This window comes from Chelon labrosus (assembly GCF_963514085.1).
Source record: "Chelon labrosus genome assembly, chromosome: 8".
Taxonomy (NCBI): Eukaryota; Metazoa; Chordata; class Actinopteri; order Mugiliformes; family Mugilidae; genus Chelon; species Chelon labrosus.
Window position 1 is genome coordinate 3,444,803 of NC_140358.1, and position 22,315 is coordinate 3,467,117.

At 40.9% G+C, this 22,315-nt stretch overlaps 1 protein-coding gene across 7 annotated transcripts in view; it reads right to left on the minus strand.

Moving 5' to 3' along the window:
* Positions 1-22,315, minus strand: part of rapgef2b (Rap guanine nucleotide exchange factor 2b) — a 103,497-nt gene that overhangs the window by 44,168 nt on the left and 37,014 nt on the right. For 5 of the 7 annotated variants that reach the window (XM_084549902.1, XM_084549899.1, XM_084549898.1 and 2 more), the window contains exons 1-3: positions 16,549-16,754; positions 4,440-4,515; positions 1,707-1,874 (exon numbers count right to left, since the gene is read on the minus strand). In XM_084549902.1, coding sequence (XP_084406028.1) covers positions 1,707-1,874; positions 4,440-4,515; positions 16,549-16,568 — 264 coding nt within the window. In that variant the 5' untranslated portion in view covers positions 16,569-16,754. Of the gene's footprint in view, positions 1-1,706; positions 1,875-4,439; positions 4,516-9,627; positions 9,742-16,548; positions 16,755-22,315 lie in introns of those variants that run through there. The other 2 variants (XM_084549903.1, XM_084549901.1) reach the window with 2 other exon arrangements.

The following is a 22,315-nucleotide window of genomic DNA, read 5'->3' on the forward strand; positions in this document are numbered from 1 at the left end:
AGAAAGTTCAGTGAAGTCTTCTGCATCAAAAACATAGTGTGCCTATATTTAGGGAACATTCAGGGTGGGGCCGGACGGAGGCAGGAGGGAGATGACGTTTGCTGCATTTTCCCTTTTTTTTAGCGTGGTTGTTTCACAGTGTTCCAAGAAAAACTGGATACACTGACAGAACACCCAAGGGAGCGACAGGAATGAGGGGAATGCGGTGAAATTGTGCAGAACAGGAAAATCTGTGTGTAGCAAATGCACGCTGGGAACTTGCATCATTAGTGTGAAAATGCTTTGCTTCCTATTCCCAGGGAAAGAGAGCACAGCAACTAAACGGGCAACTAACGCCTCTGCTCTGCTCTGGAGTCGAATCCCCTCACATGGATAAAACAACACTACTACACAACAGTGTAATTGGATCAGAATTTAGCCGGAGTAACAAACAGAATTTCCACTTTCATCTATTCCACTGTACTGTAATCTCCACATTTTCTTACACGCATTGTTAAATTAAGTAAGTGATCATCAGAGAACTGTTTCAGATATACAGCATTTAGCACTGATGAAAATAATATCCATCAACACCAGCTCCACTGTTCAGAGTTTACAAGAATAGAACAGCTGTAAGACTCGTGAAAGAAGACACCAGCTGACTACCACTCAACAACATTTTTCTTTTCCACAAACTCTCCTCTTCCTCCACACAGTGCTTCCTTCTTCACCTATAAGTAAAGGATCAAATGTTGAATAGTATTTTGATGATAAGCACTATTTAAATGTCCAACCAGAGGGAAAATGTTGATGTAAATTTCTTTGAGATTCATTTCCATGTAACAGATGGTTAGATGCCATTTTATCCTTCTTCCCTTTTCCCTGTAGAATATTATCCACAATGCAACTGGACAACCACAACACCACCATTGCCTGAGTTTCAAGGGTGTTATGCTAGTAGCAGCTAATTTAGCCTCAAGTTGCAGAATATGTTCATTGTTTCTTGATGAATCACAGGGTTCATAAGAGGATCAACAGCTCACAGTTGGAGTTTAGATTTAGGACATGAAAAAAAACAACTTTCAATCAAACAGCAGCATAGATTCAAGAAGATACATTTCAGTAGCTTATTATACCTTTAGAGCAAAGAAATTTAATGTTCAACTTGTTGTGCTCAAATACACTCAAAGTCTGCTTAAGTGTATTCTAAAACATTATGTACAATGTGTGTATGGAGTGAAAGAAACATGAATAAGGTAAAAAGGGTTTCAAAGAGGCACAGACAAACTGAGACACTCTACAAACTACAAAAACATCTATTGAAGAGAGGATAGAGCAACAGACAAAAGCCAGCAGGAGCTTTAAACAGGAGTGTAGCCGCTCTAATCGAGCAAGAAGGAATAAAACAATCATTAAACTCTACAAGGAGTACAGGCCCAAAGTGCACGCTAAAAGGGACAAGGGTGCCCTTCCCCAGGAAACAAGACATCACAGTACAACAACAAACAACGGAGGTTCGGCTAGGGCTACCAACAGAGAGGAAAGTTGATGTAACAGCGAACAACAGCGATCAGAGGCAAGAATACACAACAGGTTCCGAAGACGGAGCTTGACACACAAACGGAGCACAACACGGCAACAGAGCAACACTGAGCCGCCACCAGGAGTCCACAGCGATCCACCACAGCGAGGGTGAACACAAAACAATAATGCCGGGCACAACTCACCGTGTGGTATCCCCGGGCTATGGGCGGCTTTCCGGTGGGGTACGGATCCACAGTGTCAATGATTGTCTGCCTCTCCCCTTTCTGGTTGATCTTACGAAAGCGCCGGCGGGACTGTCTGTGCGAGGCTTGTCGCTGAAAGTACTCCTCATTTTCATCCATATAGTCCACCTGCGAAAGGGTAAGGAAGGGAGGGAGACAGAGAGAATGGGAGTGACTCTCTTCGTCTTCATTCACACCCCCCCCCCCCCCCCAGCCCCACCAAAATCCTCCACCTCTTCCTCCTCCCCGCCTCCCGGCCCTCTCATTGCGTAAAAATAGAAGTGTGTGTGGGCTGCACGATGCACACCTACGTCAAAGGGTGCTCGCAGCACAAAAAGAGAGTCAGAGAGAGAAAGGAACAGAGGGCTGAGTGAGAATGGAAGAGCTGAGAGAGAGCGAGAGAGGCAAGTGTTTGGATGTAAATTGACTGACATGCTGAGATAAACAGAGATGGAGCCTGATGGAGTTGAAAGCAGAAACAGACACACTGAGCTCCTTCAACCACAATGAAATTACATGTTAAAAGGAGATAAAATCCATGCTTCCATTTTTAATGAAGTGGGAGGAAGGAAAAAAAACATTTTCCATGTGGAAACTGGCACAGGATGCAACGTTAACATAGCAGTTAGTGAAGTCATATTTGCAGTATTTCTGGTTAAACGGTTTAACTATTTTACCAGACGGCTTTGGGTCATGATGGAATGACATTTTGGAGTTTTTCTTTCTTTATGTTTCCTCCTCTCTTCTCCTCGTTTGCTACTTTGACGGCGGCTTCGCATTTCACAGCGCTCAGCCTTCAGGATTACAAAATCTTTCTTCTGCCTTACCAACTGCTGCCATGACAACGGCAGCGGAGCCGTGTGTGAGAGCGAGCGTAAGTGTGATTGTGTGTCTAATTGCGAAGCTCGGAGTGATGCGAACACGCGCCCGTCTGTGTACAGTACGGACACGTGAGCGGCTTATCGTGTTAGTTTGTCATGTTTGTAACCGCAGGTCTGCGTCTTAGCAGGGAGGTTTATCCTTTTACATCTACAGTACGTTCCAGTTGCACAAAACCCCTTCTCGGTAATTGCAGAGCGGGTTGGCACAGATAACAGCAAAAGGGGTAAGGCCACAAAGTGTGTGCAGCGAGCAGAGCCGAGGGCGATATTATTGAGGGGTTTGTGCATGACTGATAGACTTCTACACGGAGACACAGCAATTACAGCAAATGATAAGAAGATGTGCTCTGACTGCAGCAGTCCCCGCTAGTTGTTATTTCTTTCTGGCAAGATGTGGGTTATGTTTGATGCCTTGCTTTAAAAAACAAAGATGACGCATTTGTATAGAAATGTTGCTGTGTGTTTGTGTGTGTGTGTGTATGATTTCAAGGAGGAAGAATTCCATTCTAGAAACAGGAAATAGAACAGCGATTGGCACGTTAGCCCCGGATAAATGTTCAGTTTGCAGTCAAAACGTTGTGTCAGATTGGTTAAAATAAAAGGCAGAATTTGTTCTCTGCTCCACAACACACTGCTGGTCAACAGCTGCATGCTAATTCATGTTCTTCATGTGTGCTCTGTGCTCTTTTTGGCCAGTTTCAATTCCTTCTTCCCCTTTCAGGACAAACCAGTTACAGGTTTAACCATGGGTTTCTCCTCATGATGTATACTGAAAGTCTGTGAGGGCTCATCTCAGCATGAGGTGGTTTACGGCATGGATACGGTTTTTGATTTAAGGCTGCTTATCAGATGTAATTATTCATTTTGAACTACTTGCAATGGAATAGCACTATCCTACAGGTGGACACAATCAAACCTCAAGAGCTAAAGAATGATTTTAGGAAAATGACAAAACATCTTTAAACAAAACTCAAATGAACTGTAGTTCAACTTTCCAGGCCTCATATTTACCCTCATGAAACACATGAATCTGATGAAACGCGCCACCATATCAACAGATCTGAAGTTGCAGCAAATATACAACCATGATCACTTCAGCAGTGGTCGCTATTTACTGAAAAATGATCAGCAGAACTGTATCTGTTGTGACATTTAGGCCTCAGAGGGCTCCTGTTCAACACATAATTGCGTTGTGCTTCTACCTTCAGTGCTTTTATGCCCCACTCAGATGAGAACTACTTCTACTTTTAGACAACACGTGTAGCTTGCCATAAAACTAGTTCAGAGTGTCCACCAGCCGCACATATTGTACATATTACACCAGCAAAGGCAAAGTGAAACAGGGCTGTGAAATGTCAGTGGACAGCTGTTACACAGATCAGTACGAAGTCATCAAATCATAAACTCACAAGATTGTTATTTTACATTCTGCCTTCTTTCACAATTACAAAATTAATTATCATATTTTTTTTCTGCATCATGGCAACTCTAGTCCTCTGAGAGCCTTTTTGGAAAGTTTCATTTTAGATGCAATTTTGTACTTGTTAGATGAGTTTGACACCTGGTGGTATGTGAACGTGCTATGGTTTACAAAGCTACAACGTGGATGCCTAGATTTAGCTTAAAGTGATAGAAAATGATCATTTCGATGGGAGTTCTCTGTTCTCTCCAGCTGTATCCAGTTATTTTCCTCCATTTATCTGTGGTTGCAAATAGGAATGTGTGCGTGTTAGGTGTGTCTGAGTGTGGTGTGCACAAAATAATGAATTTGACGCTGGCGTGCTAAAAGTCAGAAATAAAAAACGGCACTCACCACAATCATCTCTGAAGGTTCCAGTACGATGCACTCACATCCGCGTCGCAGGCTGCCCGCAGATCGCTTCCCAAAACTAGACAAAAGAAGAAGAAGAAGAAAAAAATATATATTTAAAAAACATTGAGACATCAATGTTTAATCATTAAAATCTGCAGTAAGTATTAAGCACCTTGAGTATTGACTCTCACACAGGCAACCAAAAACCTCTGAGAGATCACATACAGTAGCGTCTTGAGGTAACTCTCTGTCCAGCATTTTAAATATGCACTATGGAATTTCTGTATTAAATGTGAAACAGGGCAGCACTGAATGGACAGTTCCTCCTTTCAGCCATGACGCCTCCCATCTGAAAGGAAGCACCCGCCTCTGGAAAAGTCCACTTTCACGACGTCACAATTTGTACAGTATGCCTTGCTCCTAATTAGGGAGGGGGCGGCCGGGGAGTATTAAGAGCAACAGAGACCAAAATCTCTTGAACACTGCTAGAAGCCATGGAAATTCTGAGCATGAGGACATCCAACTTGTGGGTTTACAGAAAAATGCCGCCTTTGTCCAGAATGCGGACGCAATGCACAGACACAAGCAGCTCCTTGTTTGTTATTTTTAACATCTTTCGGTGCAGAATGTGACCCATATCTTGTTGGTTTGGTTATTGTTTTGAAAGACAAACTCAAGCGACTGTGTATGAACAGCCCCGCTGTCGAGCTGATGTGCCAGACTTGTTGTGCTGCGCTGTTTTGAATTATTTAGATCCGGGAGCTGAGATTTTTATAGCAGTAAGTGAGTCACAGTTATTTAAATTTACAGAGAGGTGGAAGCTGAGAATATTTTTACAGATTCTTACAGCTGAAATGATTTAAGAACCAAACTGTCGATATGAAAGCAGCATTTTCTTTATGATTGATTGATCATTTAAGTAACTATTTTGAATTTGAACTTCTTTTTAGTCTTCTAAAAGAGTGAACGAAATGCCTCTGTATTATGAACAATTGATCTTTGTAAAGTTTTGAAGAACTTAGCTATTAATGTCCATTTACACTATATACTGAAACTGTACTGATAAAAAAAAAAGATTAATTAATTGTAAAACATTAGAAAAGAAAACATATTATTTATCTATTTATATAGTTTTCTACTTTTTTTACCTACTCTTTTACAAGTTTATTAATATTCATTATTTATTTTATTATATAGCTTACTTTACTTGTATTTTTCCATTAGAGTTGCTAATAGATTGATAATAAATTGTTTCAGGGTTTTTATAAAACATAACCAGTAAATATTTGCTTGTTCCAGCAAACTTAACATGAAGGATTTTTTGCTCATCCTTGTTACATGATAATAAATGAAATCCATGTGGGTTCTGTATTGCTGGTCAGTTAAAACAAGTCATTTTCAGACATTATGTAGGGCTCTGTGAAGGTGTGATGGGTGTTCTCCCCAAGTTTTCAACATCTAACAGACTAAACAACTTCCGAATACTAATAGCTACAACCTTTATTCTTTTCTTCTTCTTCACTATATCACTGACATTTTTTGGTTCAACTGAAAGTTCTTTCTCAGTTCATTAACTGGGCCTGTTGAGACCTCCAGCCAATTCGTCTTGAACCTAACTGCGTGACTGATACCAACTGAGTACCTCCAGGTGTGAAAGTTCTCCTCAGTGCCCACAGATGAAGTGAGCAGTGGTGTGCAGCTACCTGCACTGAGGCTACAGAGGTGGCAGCTTTCATCAATCACACCGACAGGAGCAGACCTCAGGCACAGCATGGCTTAAAAGCTTCCAAGCCCTGGGCTTGTGGCTACATGTTGTGGGTACAACTTGGTCAGGGAGGGAAATAAACAGCAGCCAACTGCAAAACACTGGCCATTCTCAACCTGCCACTTTGACAAAGAGCAAATAATGATTTTTGTTGTGTCTTTTCTTTTCTACAAGTCGATTTAGCTGGCTTTGCTTTTCTCTTTCTACCTTTTTTGACAAGCCTTTGTTGGGTTTTTGTGTTTTTTCCCCTTTTGTCAGCTGTTCTGTTGTTTCTCTGCCAGAGCTGCGAATTTTACCTGCCCAATTTGTCAACTTCATGATTTGTGTAGCTCCGCACAAGTTATCGTTGCATTAACTACTGCTGCGAAGCATAAACTGTATTCAAAGACAACATGAGTGACTGGTTGTACCACAGCAAGCTGGGCGAGTAAAGGCAGCGAGAGGGTTAACGCTGATTGTTGCTGTTTGCTTTGCCTGAGCTTCTGTTTAATGCATTCTTACTCTGCTTGTATCCCCGACATACACAAGCCTGAATTCCACCACGGGGCCAAACAGAGCTACAGCACGGACAGCTTACTCAGTGTTTTCACGCATATTCTCGCAAGAAGACAAACGCTGGAATTCTTTTGCAACTTATTTCCAACAAAGATGATTTGTCAGCTGGGCAGCAACTTCAGAGGAAATGATGTTTTTGATTTGGTTAAATGGACGTTTGGAGTCTGAATGGGAGTACAGATTCCACCCATTAGGAATCACAACAAAACACGTTTGGCCACCAAGCGACATGTTCCATCATGTCCCTCCATTATGTTCCTCACATCAGTAATCCAATCCTCCATTTCGCAGGAGGCAAATGTCACTGGCAATGTGAGATATTAAAGAAGGGATTATAGAAGTAAAGAGCGGGGCTGGGAGAGGTTTTTTTTGTTTTTTTCAAACACAAAAGTGTCTTGTTTGGATATTAAAACCTCCACTGCTCTATGACTGGTCCAGAGCAAACATACAGTACAAGACCTGCCAAGTGTGTAATATATATTAACAAATATAATACGTCTTGAATAAATATCTGAGCCCTCCCATGCGTTTGATGAACTGGGGCTTGAGTATTTCTGCAGCGATCAACATTTGTCTCTCAGCATACCCTGCAAAGTTCGACCCATGCAAATATTTAATTTTTATTAGCTCTACTAATGATGCCGGAGTCCGTGCGCAGACTACTTGCTATGAATAATTCAGCGCTGACGACTTCAGGTCCACCAGTTGATTTAAGGTCTGGTTTTTTTCTTTCCTGAGAAATACAGCGTGTGTGTTGGCCGACAAACCTACAAAACCTGATCAAATACGATAAGAAAGGTGCCGGGTGTTTGAGCAGGTATGTCACAGTTTTGTAACAGCATTGCACAGATTACCTGTGACATACTTTCTGAACCAAACTGCACAGTTTCTGGAAAATTATTATCTTTACTTCACTGCCATTCAATTGTATTTTACTCTACAGAGACATTTAAAAACATACAGCAAACAAACACAAGTCATGGCATATAGTATTTAGACAGATATAAACGTGGACAAAGGTCAAACTGACGGGAGCAAAAGGAGGAATACTTAATGTTGAAGCAAAAAGGAAGCTTCGTTGTTGGTCCCTTTTATCACTGGTAGCTTAAAATCTATTTACTTACTTGGAAATAACATTCAGGTTAACATCCAAGTCATTACTAAAAACTGTTTGTTGAGGTAACCAAAATGGTTATCTCAACAAAATATAGTGTTCAAGGAAACAAAACCCAATTTAATATGAATAGTGCTACATTGGTTATGTTTACGTGGACAATACTTAACCACTGTGGAGCGCTGAAATATAACAGAAGAAGAAAAAGCAGTTTATTCCCTAGTTTATAGACAAAACCGACTCAAGCTTTCCTCTGTCCTTAGCCTTAGCCCAACTGATTCTGGCTTTGTATTTCTTTTCGAACACCATTTGTTTTGCTACCTCCATGTACTTGAACAGAAAGCATGTATTTATGCCAACCAAAGATAAACTATTGAAAGCTGTTCCATCTCTTACCATCCATTTATACAATCTCAACTTAAAGATCTTGGAGCCAAACCAGTAAAAGAAATAAAGTGACAGCACGTATCTTTTTTTTTTTTAGAGACTATACAGTTAGATGTGCTGCTATTCAATTTCTGTTTACCTCCTAAAACCAGCAAAGCAACTCAAAAGGGGGGAAAAACATAGTTCCTGAAAAAACATTCCCAGATTTGTTTCTACTCTGTATTCAGGCGCTTCCGCTGGTTTCAGACAGGCAGCCAGACTCTCATTTTCAAATTAAACCCTGAAGCGCTATCTCAGTTGACTGACTGACATCTCTGCTGCATCGGCGGCCTTGCACTCCCCTCCGTTATACAACAAGCTTGGGCGTCTGGAATGTCATTCCACATGCATCACCGGCCTTTTACCGGCATAGCCTCAGATCCACTCTGCAGTCTGTGTGAACCAGTGCGGTCCTTATTCTGCACCCCTGGTCTGAGCTGGTGGAGGAGGGCGGGCGGGGTGGTCTACTTAGTCTGATAAGCTGTTTAGCTGAGTAAATGGTGAGAGGGCGCACCGGCTTTTTTAACCGACCAGAGCCTTAAGAGGGACAAAGATTAAACTCCCTGGTTATGCAAGACTTTAGTCTAAGCTCAGGGAAGGAGGAAAGGGGAGGTGAGGGGAGGATGGGAGTCTCAGGAGTGACTGGCAATGACAGTTAGGGTTACTGCATTTAGACTTAAAGCATCCGACATTCTGTCTGAGCTGCAGCTGACCATCCAACCTACTCTCACCTTGCAAAGATAAACAGAATTCCTTACAGTAACAACGTGGCCCCATCACACACATGCCCCAAACCTTTTGCCCTGGCACATCTGAAATAGAAGCCGACACCGCAGCCAAGAATGTGCGACTGACGCGTGACTTTTCCTTCTCAAAATACGACTTTGCTGACATTGTAATGACAAAGAGAAAAGGGCACTGAGCTGGAGAGTTAAGGGATAGAGAGAAAGAGAGACAAACTGTGCTAGCCGCTCTCAACTTTTCCAACATACATCAATGAATCATCAGCACATCTATCATCCATTTCTAACACATTCTGCCCGCAGCAGGAGCTCCATCTTTGTTTTGGTTTCAAAGTTGCCAAAAGTTGTGTCTAACCCCTTAAAGATGAAGAGCACACACCCCTTTTTACTGGCAGCACACTCCTCACACTGACAAATCCAAAATAACATCAAAGCCATGCTTCACATTCCAGACTTGAAGGTTTTACAGCAACCAGCTCCCGGCTTGGAGATGAGTCCGATTTTTCAATTACAGCCACAAGAAACGGAGTTTCCAGGCACGGCTTTCGAGAGCCATAAACTTGTGTGTGTAGTCTGAACACTCACCCCCGACACTCCACACTGCTCCCAGAGTGACACAGCCAACTGATAAGATAAAAAGATCCCCGCTTTTAAAATATCCCCTCAGTTAGTCCAGAGAATGTCTGACAAGCTCGCTCCAAGTCCCGAGACTCTGGTGTGACTGCGGCATATCGTCCTGCACACACCCCAGCAGCGCCGCTGTCTGGGATTTGTGTATGAGAATGGCTGTGTGTGGCTCTGAGAGTATGTGTGGATCAGCTTCTGTCCAATAGCTATGCCCCTTTTCTCTTTCTCCCTCCCTCTTTCTATCTGTGTCATGTGGTGAGTTGACTACAGCCAGCATTCCAGCGTACGGCCCACTTCCTGCTACAGAGTCACTAGTGAGTGAGAGAGCCGATAGATTGTGTTGTCCTGTGTGTGTTAATGTTGTTGAGGGGCGGGTAGGTGTGGACAGCTCTTGTCCTCCCCTTATGGTAGAAGTTAATTAATATATCGGGGCTGTCAGTCACGTCAAGTTAACTGAAATCTTCTAACTCTTGAGTTACAAATGTGCAATTATATGTCTTGACACTTAAATGTCTGTTTTGGTTTAATTGCTAGCTAAATTCCTTCTTCTTCCTACTTTGAAATAGCATGAATAACTTTTTTTTTTAACACTGATGATCACGCATATTGATCACATACTTCAACTAAACAGTTAACATGGAAGCTAAATAAAATGATCTCATAAGATTTATGTGCTTACATGCTCCAAAAGATCAATAAGAATAAGAACTTTCTGGTTGTTTTTTTTTTGGTTCTGGCAGCTTGGGAGAGTCGAATCTACCAGAAATATAATAGAACTACGACTTATGTTTTCAGTTTTGCTGTCCACAGCATGTTCCTGTCCCTCCTGGAAACTTATCCCCTGAGGGAAACATGCTCAGACAGTTGGAAGTGTCTGCATAATTATTAGGAGCTAATGTTTGCCTATTGAACAGATTATCAAAGGCAGACAAAAGCCAGTCTGCTTTGAATGAGTTGGTTACATGGGGCAATTTTATTCTTATAGGACTATAATTGTGATCATTATTGAAATATTAGTGACCAGTTAAATGCAGACTTTGTAAGAAAAATCCAATTTATATTCAACTCTTGTGCTTCCACCGATGTGAAGTAGGTGCGGATAGCTTACAGTATATAAAGTCCTTTTAAGTGCTGACTAAATATGTGCGTTGGATAAAATAAAATCACTGAACTCTTGTTTACTGCAGCTTTTTGAACACAGTTTTAATTCTTAATTTAACATTCCGCTTACGTTCCAGTAGAGTTTCAGTGTATACACTGTAACTGACTTCAACATACTGAACAAATATAATGTAAAATAACTATAAAAGTTTAGTTTTGATAATCAAAAAATGATTTGGTAGTCTGGCTGTGATAGGCACCACAGTGAATGAAGAACTAGACATACAAACTTCTTTCTTCACTGTGAAATAATAACCATGTTGTAAGAGTGAACAGACCAACCAACAGCTGGTCAATATTTAACCCTTACAGAAGACGTCTCACACGTGTTGAACGGTTTAGTTCTGCATTTCTGTACAGTTTAGAAATCCAAGAAAGAGACATGTTGACAACAGATAATGGTGACATATTCTGACTTTGTCGGTCCAGCTCAGAAATTCTGGCTTGATTCTGTTCATTCATACATGCCAAGTTAACAACCATGTATTTAAAACTGCACAGCTCCAATTACAGTGCAGATTCATATTAAAAATGTAAGTCCAATAGTCAAGATAAGCCTGGTAAGCCCCTTTCAGTTGACTTTTTGAACTCGTGAGAAAACTGTGAAGTATTATTCACCCTAGTTTAGTATGTATACTGAAACTACTGATGTAGTTCAGTGTATTTCAATGAGCCTAGTTACTTAGAATTACATGTAAAAATAATTTAACCTTTTCTAAAACAGTGGATTGTTTTACAGTCAGCGGGCTGTGAATAGATTTACTCCGCTACTGACGCTCATGTGAATTGCTGTTGGCAACAAAGAGAAAATATATTGTTCTATAAAATGAGGACAAGAAGGCTTATTTGGTTGTCAACATATTTCAACAAGCAGAGTCATTAAACCACATAAATGTCCAAGTATGAAAAGCATGAACTATTCAGCCATAATAAGTTGTTTTTATCCACCTTTCTTATCCGTTCAAGCTCATTATTGTCTGTCAGCTTACACAGAACATCCAACATGTCAGCAAAACAGAAAAACAATGAGAAAGATATGTATTTGCGCAATTAGAGAATAAATTATCAGCGTCATCTACAGCAACACATGAGTCTGTCTGGGCTGCTGCTGCCTGTCAAGAAATGACTGAAGCTCTACTAACCTTGTTTTTCCCAGAAGCTCAACTGAACAAACGCAATGAGTCCTCTGTTAACTTGAACCCTTGCAGCTGAGACGAGATGATTCAGCTATCAGTTATCAGCGTTGTGGTCTGGTTTTGTTAGTCAATACTAATGACTGGCGGTCAAGAAACATGTGTGGATGACTGAAGGTTAAGTCCGAACAGCGATCAGCTGAAAATGAATGCACGCAGCGCCACAGAGGAGGGGAAGTGAAACCAGAATGGGGGTTAATAAAAGTTTACATCAGGGTGGAAGCTGCTAGTTCCATATTGTGGCATGTTAATGGAACCATAACCAAAAATATTTCAACAAGTTCATTCAATCAGGAAACAAAAGACAGCACTACTTTTGTTATTTCCATTGTGTTGAATGGGATACAGTGGAAGGCAATTGACACATCAGATGGTAAAAAGAGTAACATGCCTAATTTTTAACCGGTTTGACAACTTCTATGAAATGTTTCCATGGAGCTGAATGACACTTTTAAGTTGAGTTTTAGCAACTGAATCATATCTGTGAGTGCAATGCATACACACAAATATATGCTACTCACCTATACACCATCAAATGTAAAGGACTATTATTTATAAAACTGTCAAAACATACATAAGCATTGGTTGTTGTCAGGATTAACAGTCAAGTTGATTCGTAGCACCTTAAACATATGGACACACCAAACCGGGATCAGAAAAACTACCAGCAACGAAGGCAGACAAAAGTTGCACTTGAACACATCGCAAAGACTACAACCAACGGCCAGCTTGCACATACGTCCTGAGGAAATAACCCATCTGGGAAACCTGAAGAAGTACTATTAACAGGGCAGGTAGATCTACAGCCCATCGCACAAAGCTTGTCTGACATTTATTTATTCTAGATTACATGCCGGTTTTCCTCTCACGCATTAGTTCTCTACGCCAATCAGAGTGATCCCTCTCGCCTACTCGTTCCACCTTTGAACAGCTGATGACCAAGTCCACGGTGAGAGACCCAGTGGAAAAACTAGGCCACTGAAGTTTACCAATGGCCTGACTCTGGAAAAAGACCAACAGTCAGCTTGGCAAGTAATAGCCTTAACAGTAATTTCTGTCATTAAAGATGCATGGTTATTATTGCTTGTCTATGTACTTAAAAAAGCATGCGCTGTGCATGGCTCGAACCTGTGTGACACATTTGTAAAGATGTAATTATTTGGCTGATATCTGATTTCACACTGGCCCCTGGGTTAAATAAGGCACTGAGTAGGCTACTAGCCTCTGCAATTAATGACTGAGTCATTCATGTTCCCCTGAATCAGATCTCACTACAGCTACCGAGTGGAGCAGAGAGAGGGGAAGAGAGAGCCGGAGAGAGACAGAATGATGGAGACATATCAGGTTTTCAACCTTGCTGCCAGTGTGGATATGAGCAGCCACTTCTGGGCAGGGCTTGTCTGAAACCCAATTCCACCACATCTTTAAAAGCTTCAGGAAGTCCCGCTGGACTCCATTCAGTTCCTTGTGTCACAACCAATTTCCCCTCCAAGCCATTTTGCTTTCACTGTTTCTAGACTAGATGAGGCGGCGTGGGCCTTACAGGGATTTAAAACTGACTTCCATAATGATAAAAAAAAAAGCTAAGCATGTATCGTTGTTAAGACACACAATATATTCAACGCCATGTTGTATGACTGTGATAAGAGCTGATAAGACTGACACACCTGTCATTGCTAGAAGTCCCATCTGACTTCAGACGAATTCCAGCTAGACTGCCTCCACCTAACAATGTTAACTGATAGTAAAGATATTTTGAGGAATACAGACCACCTACGCTCTGTCAAGAAAAAGTTTTGTTCGTCGCATTTTCATTCCTGAACTGAAAACATACACTGTCATTCAAGAACCGAGTAGGTTTCGTGACCCAGAAGTCCTTGAAACCTTGAATCAGAATGAGCCTTTGTGAATGAGTCATTTCAAAAATGTCTTCTTGTCACTGGGGATGTAGGTCTTGCTTCATCTCCCTTCAAAAAATAAAAAATAAGTTTATGCTGCAGTCAAACACTAAGTGGTTCACACTATACTGTGTGACTTTGCTCATATACTAGAATTACCACCTTTAAGATGAATGCATCCGCCAACCATCAATGTCTGTAATGAAGGAATTTAATATACGGATTACTATGGTCATGTATACATGGACACTAGTGCTCTGCCGCTACTGCACCCACAGTGCAAGAAGAAGCCCTTCCTTTGTCCCATCAGCAGTCAGACTCTTTAACCTCAGCATTTGATAGCACTGCTACTGAGTTTCCTCCACAACCAAAGGACACAGTCATCCTCTGAACAATACATCTGTCTATATCCGTTAACCATTTTATTACTGCATCCTGTGTTTTTTTCCTCAGGTGCAATACCTGTATCTCATGTACTTTCATACAATATGTCAAAATGCGTACCGATCAGACATAACATTATGACATGGACACGGGCCTTCTGAGGGTGTCCTGTGGTGTCTGCTTGGGATGGCTGCTGCCATCAAGGAGTGTCATTGCTATGGGGTGGGGGTGTCTGGTCTGGTCTAGGTGGCTGCTACATGTCTAAGTAACATCCACATGAATGCCAGGTCCAAAGGTTTCCCAGCAGCAATTGTCACAAGATGGTCAATGTTATTTACTTCTCCTGTCAGTGGTCATAATTTTATGCCTGATCTGAGTATATTCAGTCTCCACCACTTCAACCTTTTATTTATCTTTGGCTGATTTTTCACCAAACTGCAGTTATTATTATTGTTATTAGCAATAGTAATTAGTAATAAGTTATTTATTTATTTTAGTTCCCTTAATATATTTACTCATATATAGATTTATAGTTATATAGTGTCTTGCCTTGCTGCTGTAACAATTACATTTCTCCAAGGAGATCAATAAAGTTTTTTGATTCTTCATATGACTCAAAAATTCTTTCAGGTTGAGATCTCAGGCTTTAATTTTATCAATGTGCACCTGGTAAATCAAATGCTGTAGGTAAAGTTTAGTGACGATGACAGAAATGTGGCATCACTCTGAACATCTGAGCTAATTAACAACCTTCTACAGCGTCCTGCAACAGAGTGGATGCCCAGTGAAGGCTTCTTTGCAACACATGCTTAGTAAACACTTTCAAGGCCTTTTCCTTCTCGGTGGCCACGGTCGGGTATTAACTTTAATCTGCCAATACCTGCAAATCCCCCTCCGGCGTCCTCCCCCCACACACACACTTTCACCTTGGCAAAACTAAAAAGGTTATGTTTAAGAAGGGTCCGTTTTTTTGGCACATATCCGATCGAGTCTTCCGCTTTAAAAGCCACCCACGTTCGTACAAACCCAGAGGATGACCGCTGACGACCCCCTGGTGGTACTGCCAGAACAGTTCTGCTCCACAGGCTAAAGCAACGGACTGGAGCTCTGAGTGGCCGTAGGTGTGTTATGCAAGCTTAATGGATGAAAAGATCATTGTTTTCAAGACGCCCACAGGGGTGGTTCATGTAACAGATCCACTTGTGAAATCGCAGCTTTTTAACATTTGGATCTTGGCCTCAGAGGTGGTGATCACTGCTGTGAGCTTGAGAGGCGAACATGAATCTTAAGTCCTTTGAAAGCTGTCATAAATAATTATAATCCAACATGGAGGTGAGACTTACTCTCTGCTCGTTCTTCAAACACTACAAAAATACTAAACAGAATGTTCTTACAACTTATCTTTGCAAAAAAAAAGAAAGGGAATCATATTATATGTAAATCACAAGATATTTAGAGTGGCTTCAAAGCTTTTTTTTTTTAAACTGTGCTGGAGGCTTGACAAGAAAATATTTTCCCTTCAAGGTTGCTGACACTATTCAAAGTAGCTGCTGACTGAAAGACGGCATGTTCATGTTTAAATGCAGAGGTGTGATGTTGCTGTGCTACATTAAAAACGGGATATTTTTATTTCCTGCTTAACCCTTTCCTGCAATTCCTACTATTTATAAATCATGAGCTGACCACAAATATTTAAAACATGGCTTATAGCACACTATAATTTAGCTATACACAGATATAAGGACATCTTAAATGTCTCATGCAGCCATTCTTTGCTTTTGAGGTGTTGGTACTACATGAAGTTTGGTGCCCATGTAAATAAATCATTTCATTAAAATGTATATTGGTTACAAGCATTGGTGAAAATTAAATCTTATGAAATATTTTAAATGGAAGTGTTCATTTTCTTTATTGGCAGCTAAATTAAATCTATTTTTTGTGATAAAAAGACCTTGATAATGTTGAAGTTTTCCTTCAGAGAAAAGTGATGAGCAGGTGTCTATTTGTAACCTTTTCGTCGTATAAAAAGACAGTTTCAATAAAATGAATACCCACTGTTTATTCCTCTGGATACGACCAACCTGATAAAATAGAAAACTAGCTTTTATGAGAGAACAAATTAAAGTTGTCTCTTTCCTGCCGGTCCAAGATATTTATAAAAAAAAAAAAAAAAAAAAGAATTCCTGCTCACATGTTTCAAGATCAAGTCTCCAACTGACAGTCAAAATGGCCGATGATCTTACCTGCTTCTGGGCAGGAACATGGACTCCTTAATGAAAACCGAGCCGGACAGCAGGATGTACCAGCAGCTTCCAATGTCGTCAGGGCTGCAAGAGAACAAGAGAGACACAGATGAGCAGAGAATACAAAGTGCTTAAAATGAACAGGTATGGGCCAGTATGCAACAACAAAATCACATAATTCTGTTACTTGTATGCAATATAAACTCTTTAAGGACAAACATTTTTTTTTTCAATAAATCAAATGAAATATTACATTTGTTTATATTTCATTTGGTTTTAATCTAGAGCTGAAACAATTACTTGACTAAGTGACTGACTGACACAAAATGAATCAGTTATTTGGATAATCAATCTTTCTAGTTATTTTTTGAAGCAAAAATACCAAATAGCTGCTCATTGAGGCTTCTCATATGTGAATGTTTGCTGGAATTCTGTCAAATTACTTCCTACGGACTGAACAGTCAATGTAACGATCTAGAAAATGTGCTTCATCGACATGTTTTGTGTATGTATTGTGGATCAATGAATCAGCAATATTAGACTGCTTACTTTGCCCGATGATTAAATAAAAAAAAAAAAGGGTGTTGGAGAAAGAGAGAAAGAACTATGAATGAACTGAGGACTCATTTCTCATCCACCCACACCCACGGCCCTGATGAAACACACAGACGAGGAAATTGGGCCTCTCAGACAAAGTAAACTCAGACTGACCCCTGATTGATGCAACTGACGGTCAAATCCTTACAACATGACTGGTAAACAAACACACACACAGTAAACACTAGCACAGCACCGAGAATACACTCTTTTCTTGTACATTTTATTCAAATCAGGGACTATTTTTTAGGATTTAAAGTTTATGTGGCATCACTGGTGTACCATGGACCTTATTACAGAACATCAAAGATTCAGCCAAGGAGAAATTGCCCAGAGATAAACAGCTCCGTAAACATAATTTTTCAGAAATTAAATTTAGACTGTCAGTGTGGTAAAGTTGAAAGGATGTCACAGAATTTAAAATGCATCAGTTTTGTCTCCTTATTCATCTCGCTTATCTCTAGGCCTTCACACATATCGCAGGGATTGCAGAGAGATAATCTCACATGGCTGAATCCTCTATGCGGGGAACATGCAGGATTATCAGAGGCTGCGTAACCAGTTAACCATCTGAGACTGTAAACAGATGCTAAGGAGATGGATAAAAACATTAATGCCCGCTTTCAGCTACATGCAAGGGCTCAAAGGGACAAGGCAACATGTGTAATTGCCGTGCAGGTCAGGAGGAAACCACTGCTGTACTAACCTATTATGTGATTTATGGCGAGTTGGTCACATGGTAAAATTCCCTTTACATCTAAATCTGAGCATTTGTAGTGAGGAAATGAAGGCAAACTTGTGATTCAAAAAGAGTTTGGTCAAACACATGAACTGTATGTCAACTGACAGCCATCTGACAGTAAAGAAGAAGTAGAAATCCAGAGAAGGAAGTAGTGACACTTGTGACACTGATATCATCGTTCTCTGGTGCTGGGAATTTGATATGAAGTTTGGGCGTTGGTGGACAGAAATAGGCACGGCAGTAACCAAAAACTGCTTTCATTTTGGCATGGTGACTCCAGCTGCACAACAACAGCAACAGTTACGGTTAAGTGGCTAGATATTATGACTTACTGACCTAGTTTGGTACCTTGATTTATTTCAGCCTCCTGACTATTACCAGCCCATAATATGTGTCTAAATGTTTCAAGACTTGACTGAACATGGCCAGAATTTGCAGTTGGTTTTAACTAAAAATGTGAAACATAACTATGAATGACTTATCACAGTGGCTTTACTTATTGCAGGCATTATGTGGGATTTTATAGTACAGATAATAACAATAATCCCCTTTACTTCTTAAAGAAACCGGTCAGCATTGCAGGAGATATTCACTTCTTCCTGAAAGGTAGACAGAAGCTGAGTGTCTGAACATTCTCCAGGTCATTGTATATCTAAACCAAAACTAAAACAAAGGCAGTGGGTTTAGTTTGAGTTTCCTTGAAGACAGCGCACCACTGAAGAAGCCACAAGTCTGGTTGCCTTTGTTTTAGATAAAAAAGATTGTGCCTGTGCAGTAAATATAGAGCTATGCAGCCAGAAGCTGGCTGGTTTAGTCCAAGCACTTAAAACAATGGGAAAAAGTTCCAAAGGCAACATTTTCCACCTACCAGCACCTCTAAAGCTGACTAACATGTTAGACCGTGTTAGTTTAATGCAAGCACAAAGTGTAAAAAACAACAATATGTCTCCTTTTCTTAGTATTTGAGTTAATGCTGCCTACAAATGCAACTCACCAGCTTGTAATTACATTGTGAGAAGTTGCGTACACAAAATAATGGCAGTTCAAGTGACAACATCAGCTGTAAGTTGTGAGAAGACACATGTGGGAAATGTAAAACTATGCTGTAACATATAAAGACAACCTTTACGTTCCAACCCTCACCATGTCATGAACTTTGGGTAATGACCAAGCGGCCGAAATTAATTTCCTTCGCAGGGTAGCCGGGCTTAGTCTTAGAAATATGGTAAGGACCTCAGACATACGGGAGGAGCTCAGAGTAGAACCGCTGCTCCTCCACGTCGAGAGGAGTCAGTTGAGGAGGCTAGGATATCTGGTAAGGATGTCCCCCCCAAGAGGTGAGGCATCCTTACCAGAGAAGTGTTTCAGGCATGTCCCATCGGAAGGAGGCCCCGGGGCAGAGCAAAGACACGATGGATGGATTATATCTCTCGTCTATACACATGAACTTGGACCTCGCATAAAATGTTCATTTACGAACCAACTGTTAACGGTAACTTCATACTGTTCAGACATTAGAGTAGTAGCTCATCTGATTTACTGCAAGATTTTGAATACGTATATTTCCAAGAACTTTTCTTTAACTCTAGAGTCACAGTCAAAAATTATTTAATTGAATTCAGTTCATATTTAAATGCTATGTTTTAATGAGTGCACAGCAGTCGTTTAACTGGAAGCTGAATGCTTCTATGCGTGACGCTTCCGCCTGTCTGTTTACCAGTCGGTGCAGAAGATGAACTCATCAAGCTGAAGTCAGACCTTGTACTTGAAGCTGCTCTGGTGTTAATAAGGCAGCAGGCTGAGTGATTATCGCAGGGCATTTTCACTTCGCCTAAGTGAGACTTTTTAATTGAAACCAGGAAAAGAAAATCAATGACCAGTCGCACATCAGCAAGGTGGGACTGGTTTTTGCTTACAGTAAGTTAAAGGATGGGTGCTCTTATTATACACCTGCTCCCACACAGGCACATGCAGTCACACTCACCATTACTGTGGCTGAGTTTTTTTAATCATCAAGTCTTACGCCTCCTTCCTCCTTTGCACACTTTTCCTCGTACAACTAATGAGGCTGCAGACAGCACATGCTAATGATACAGAGCAAAACCACTCACTCTCTCCAAAGCATCCTTTCCCCATTTCCTTTGTCCTCCACTGATCCACCCATCACCCAACAGACTCGTCCCATTCTTTTAATGGCTCCTTGCTGCATTCAGAGACAACACGAACAAAATGTTCAATTATTAATTGCTGGCACGCTGATGTACCAAAGCGAGGCAAGCATCACACGTGGCTGAGGAGGAGGAGGAGGATGAGAAGATACACCAAAAAAGTAGGAGATAAAAGACTCTTATGTGCCACGACAGCTTGACTGAACTGGGTCACACGTACTGGAAGAGATAGTCGAACACTAAACAGCATCCACCAAAACCCCCACAGGGAAGCCTTTAACAGCGGGGAATCGGGTTACGTGAGTGCCACAGAAGCGATGGCAGGGGTAAAGTGATGGGGGAAGAATGATTACAGCATGAAGACCTTCATGAAATGAGGTTTGACTGTTATGAAATGAAACAGTTTTACTCCGCAATGAAAATTGAGTCATAGTTACTCTGTACTCCGATTAGTTAAAGCCAACGGATGAAGTGAGTAACACTGAGGATGTAATGTTCTTCTGGTTAACCTGGTTCCTGGTACATTTGTGGCCGTCACATTAATACATTCCACCACCTCAACATTGTTACAGAACAAACACACCTCATGCTAACACTAAGAGAGTGTTCCTTGCATCCTGGTGCTATATGTTCCCCTAATAATCGACACATAGGCATCCAGTCATCCATATGATGTGAATGGAAATGTGATCCATCAGTGGTCTCTGTGGTCCAGTTCTGATGCTGCCATGTCCATTGTAGGCGTTTTCAGCAGTAGACTGGGCGAGCATGGGCACTCTGACTGTTCTGCAGCTACACAGCAGCATACAAAAGAAAGCGTGATGCACCATGTATTCTATCACCTTACTATTGGAACCACAATTTTGAGCATTTTAACTTTTTCCAGCAGTTCGAGCTACAGAAGTTCACCTGTTGGATCAGTCTTTGCTTTCCATGTGTATTAGCCTGTTGCCGGTTCACTCTTCCTTCCTTGGACCACTTTCGATGGGTACTGACCACTGCAGAACTCTCCGCAAAAGCTGTAGGTCTGAAGATGCTCTGACCAAACTGTTTCGACATCACAATTTTACCCTTGCCAATTCAACTTCAAAGACAAAATGTTCACTTGGTGCGTATATCTCACCTACTGACAGACCATAACGATAATCAGTGCAATGCACTTGAACAGTGATTAGGAGCATTATTGGTCATAATGTTGTGGCTGATTAGTGTATGGTTTGTCACCATCAAAGTCCTGTTGTGTCAAACAGTACAACATTGTAAAATAAAATAACATGGTGAAATAAAGGTCGATTTTGCGTTATTATGATTATATACACAAACAGCAGTGGCTCTGTGGGTCCATAAGGGAGTAAAAAGACTGTCAACAAAACACAAAGGGAGTTACTTTGGGTGTGATAGGAGTTTCAACACAACAGAGGTGTGTCTACATGCACACTTAAAGCAACCAAGCAACTCTGACCAAGTTGTTATTGTTATGCTGCTTTCACCATGAAATCCTCAAGAGACTGTCAATACCACAATAGCGTTATGAAATGAAGCGTTCACGTTTTCAGTTGTCCAACAGAAATAAGCAATGGGTGGGTGGTAGACAACAGACAGTTTACTGGTTGATGCTCAGTTTAAACCTGGGTTGTGTTTTTCTGCATAAAACCAAACCATTTCCTTCAAATGCGGAACAAAACTTCCTTCTTCTGAGAAAAAAAACAAGAAATTCCCTACTGTTATTCTCTTCATCTTGTTCCAATGTAAAAAGCAGCTCAACCACACACTTATGAAATGACTAATGCCTCAGATAGTAAAGAGCGTGTACGTACTGGAATGTAGAATTATATAATCTGACTGGTCACTGGCATGTGATGACTTTTTCAGTTTCATCTCCAGGGTAACTCCCTTGTCTACCCTCCTGCGACGCTGTGTCTAAAGGCGGGCAGCTTCAACGTGTAACAGGGAACAGAAGCTGCGTGACAGGGGTGACTTTCCGACAGCTGCTGCCTCTGAACCTCAGCCAAGGGTTAAAATATCACATTCTGAACACTGTGCTTCTGTAGTATTGTCATCGTACATTAGCTTGGAGGCCTTTTTTCCATATCAAAAATAAATAATTAAATAAATAAAATAAAAAATGCAGTGGAAAACAGGTAAAGTCAAAGAACAACCGGCTGCTAAATCTTGGGGTTTTCTGTCATGGTTTGGTTGGCTTTAGTGATTTTTTGGAATTACTCTCATGCTGTTTGCTTATTTCTTGCCAGTGCAGTCC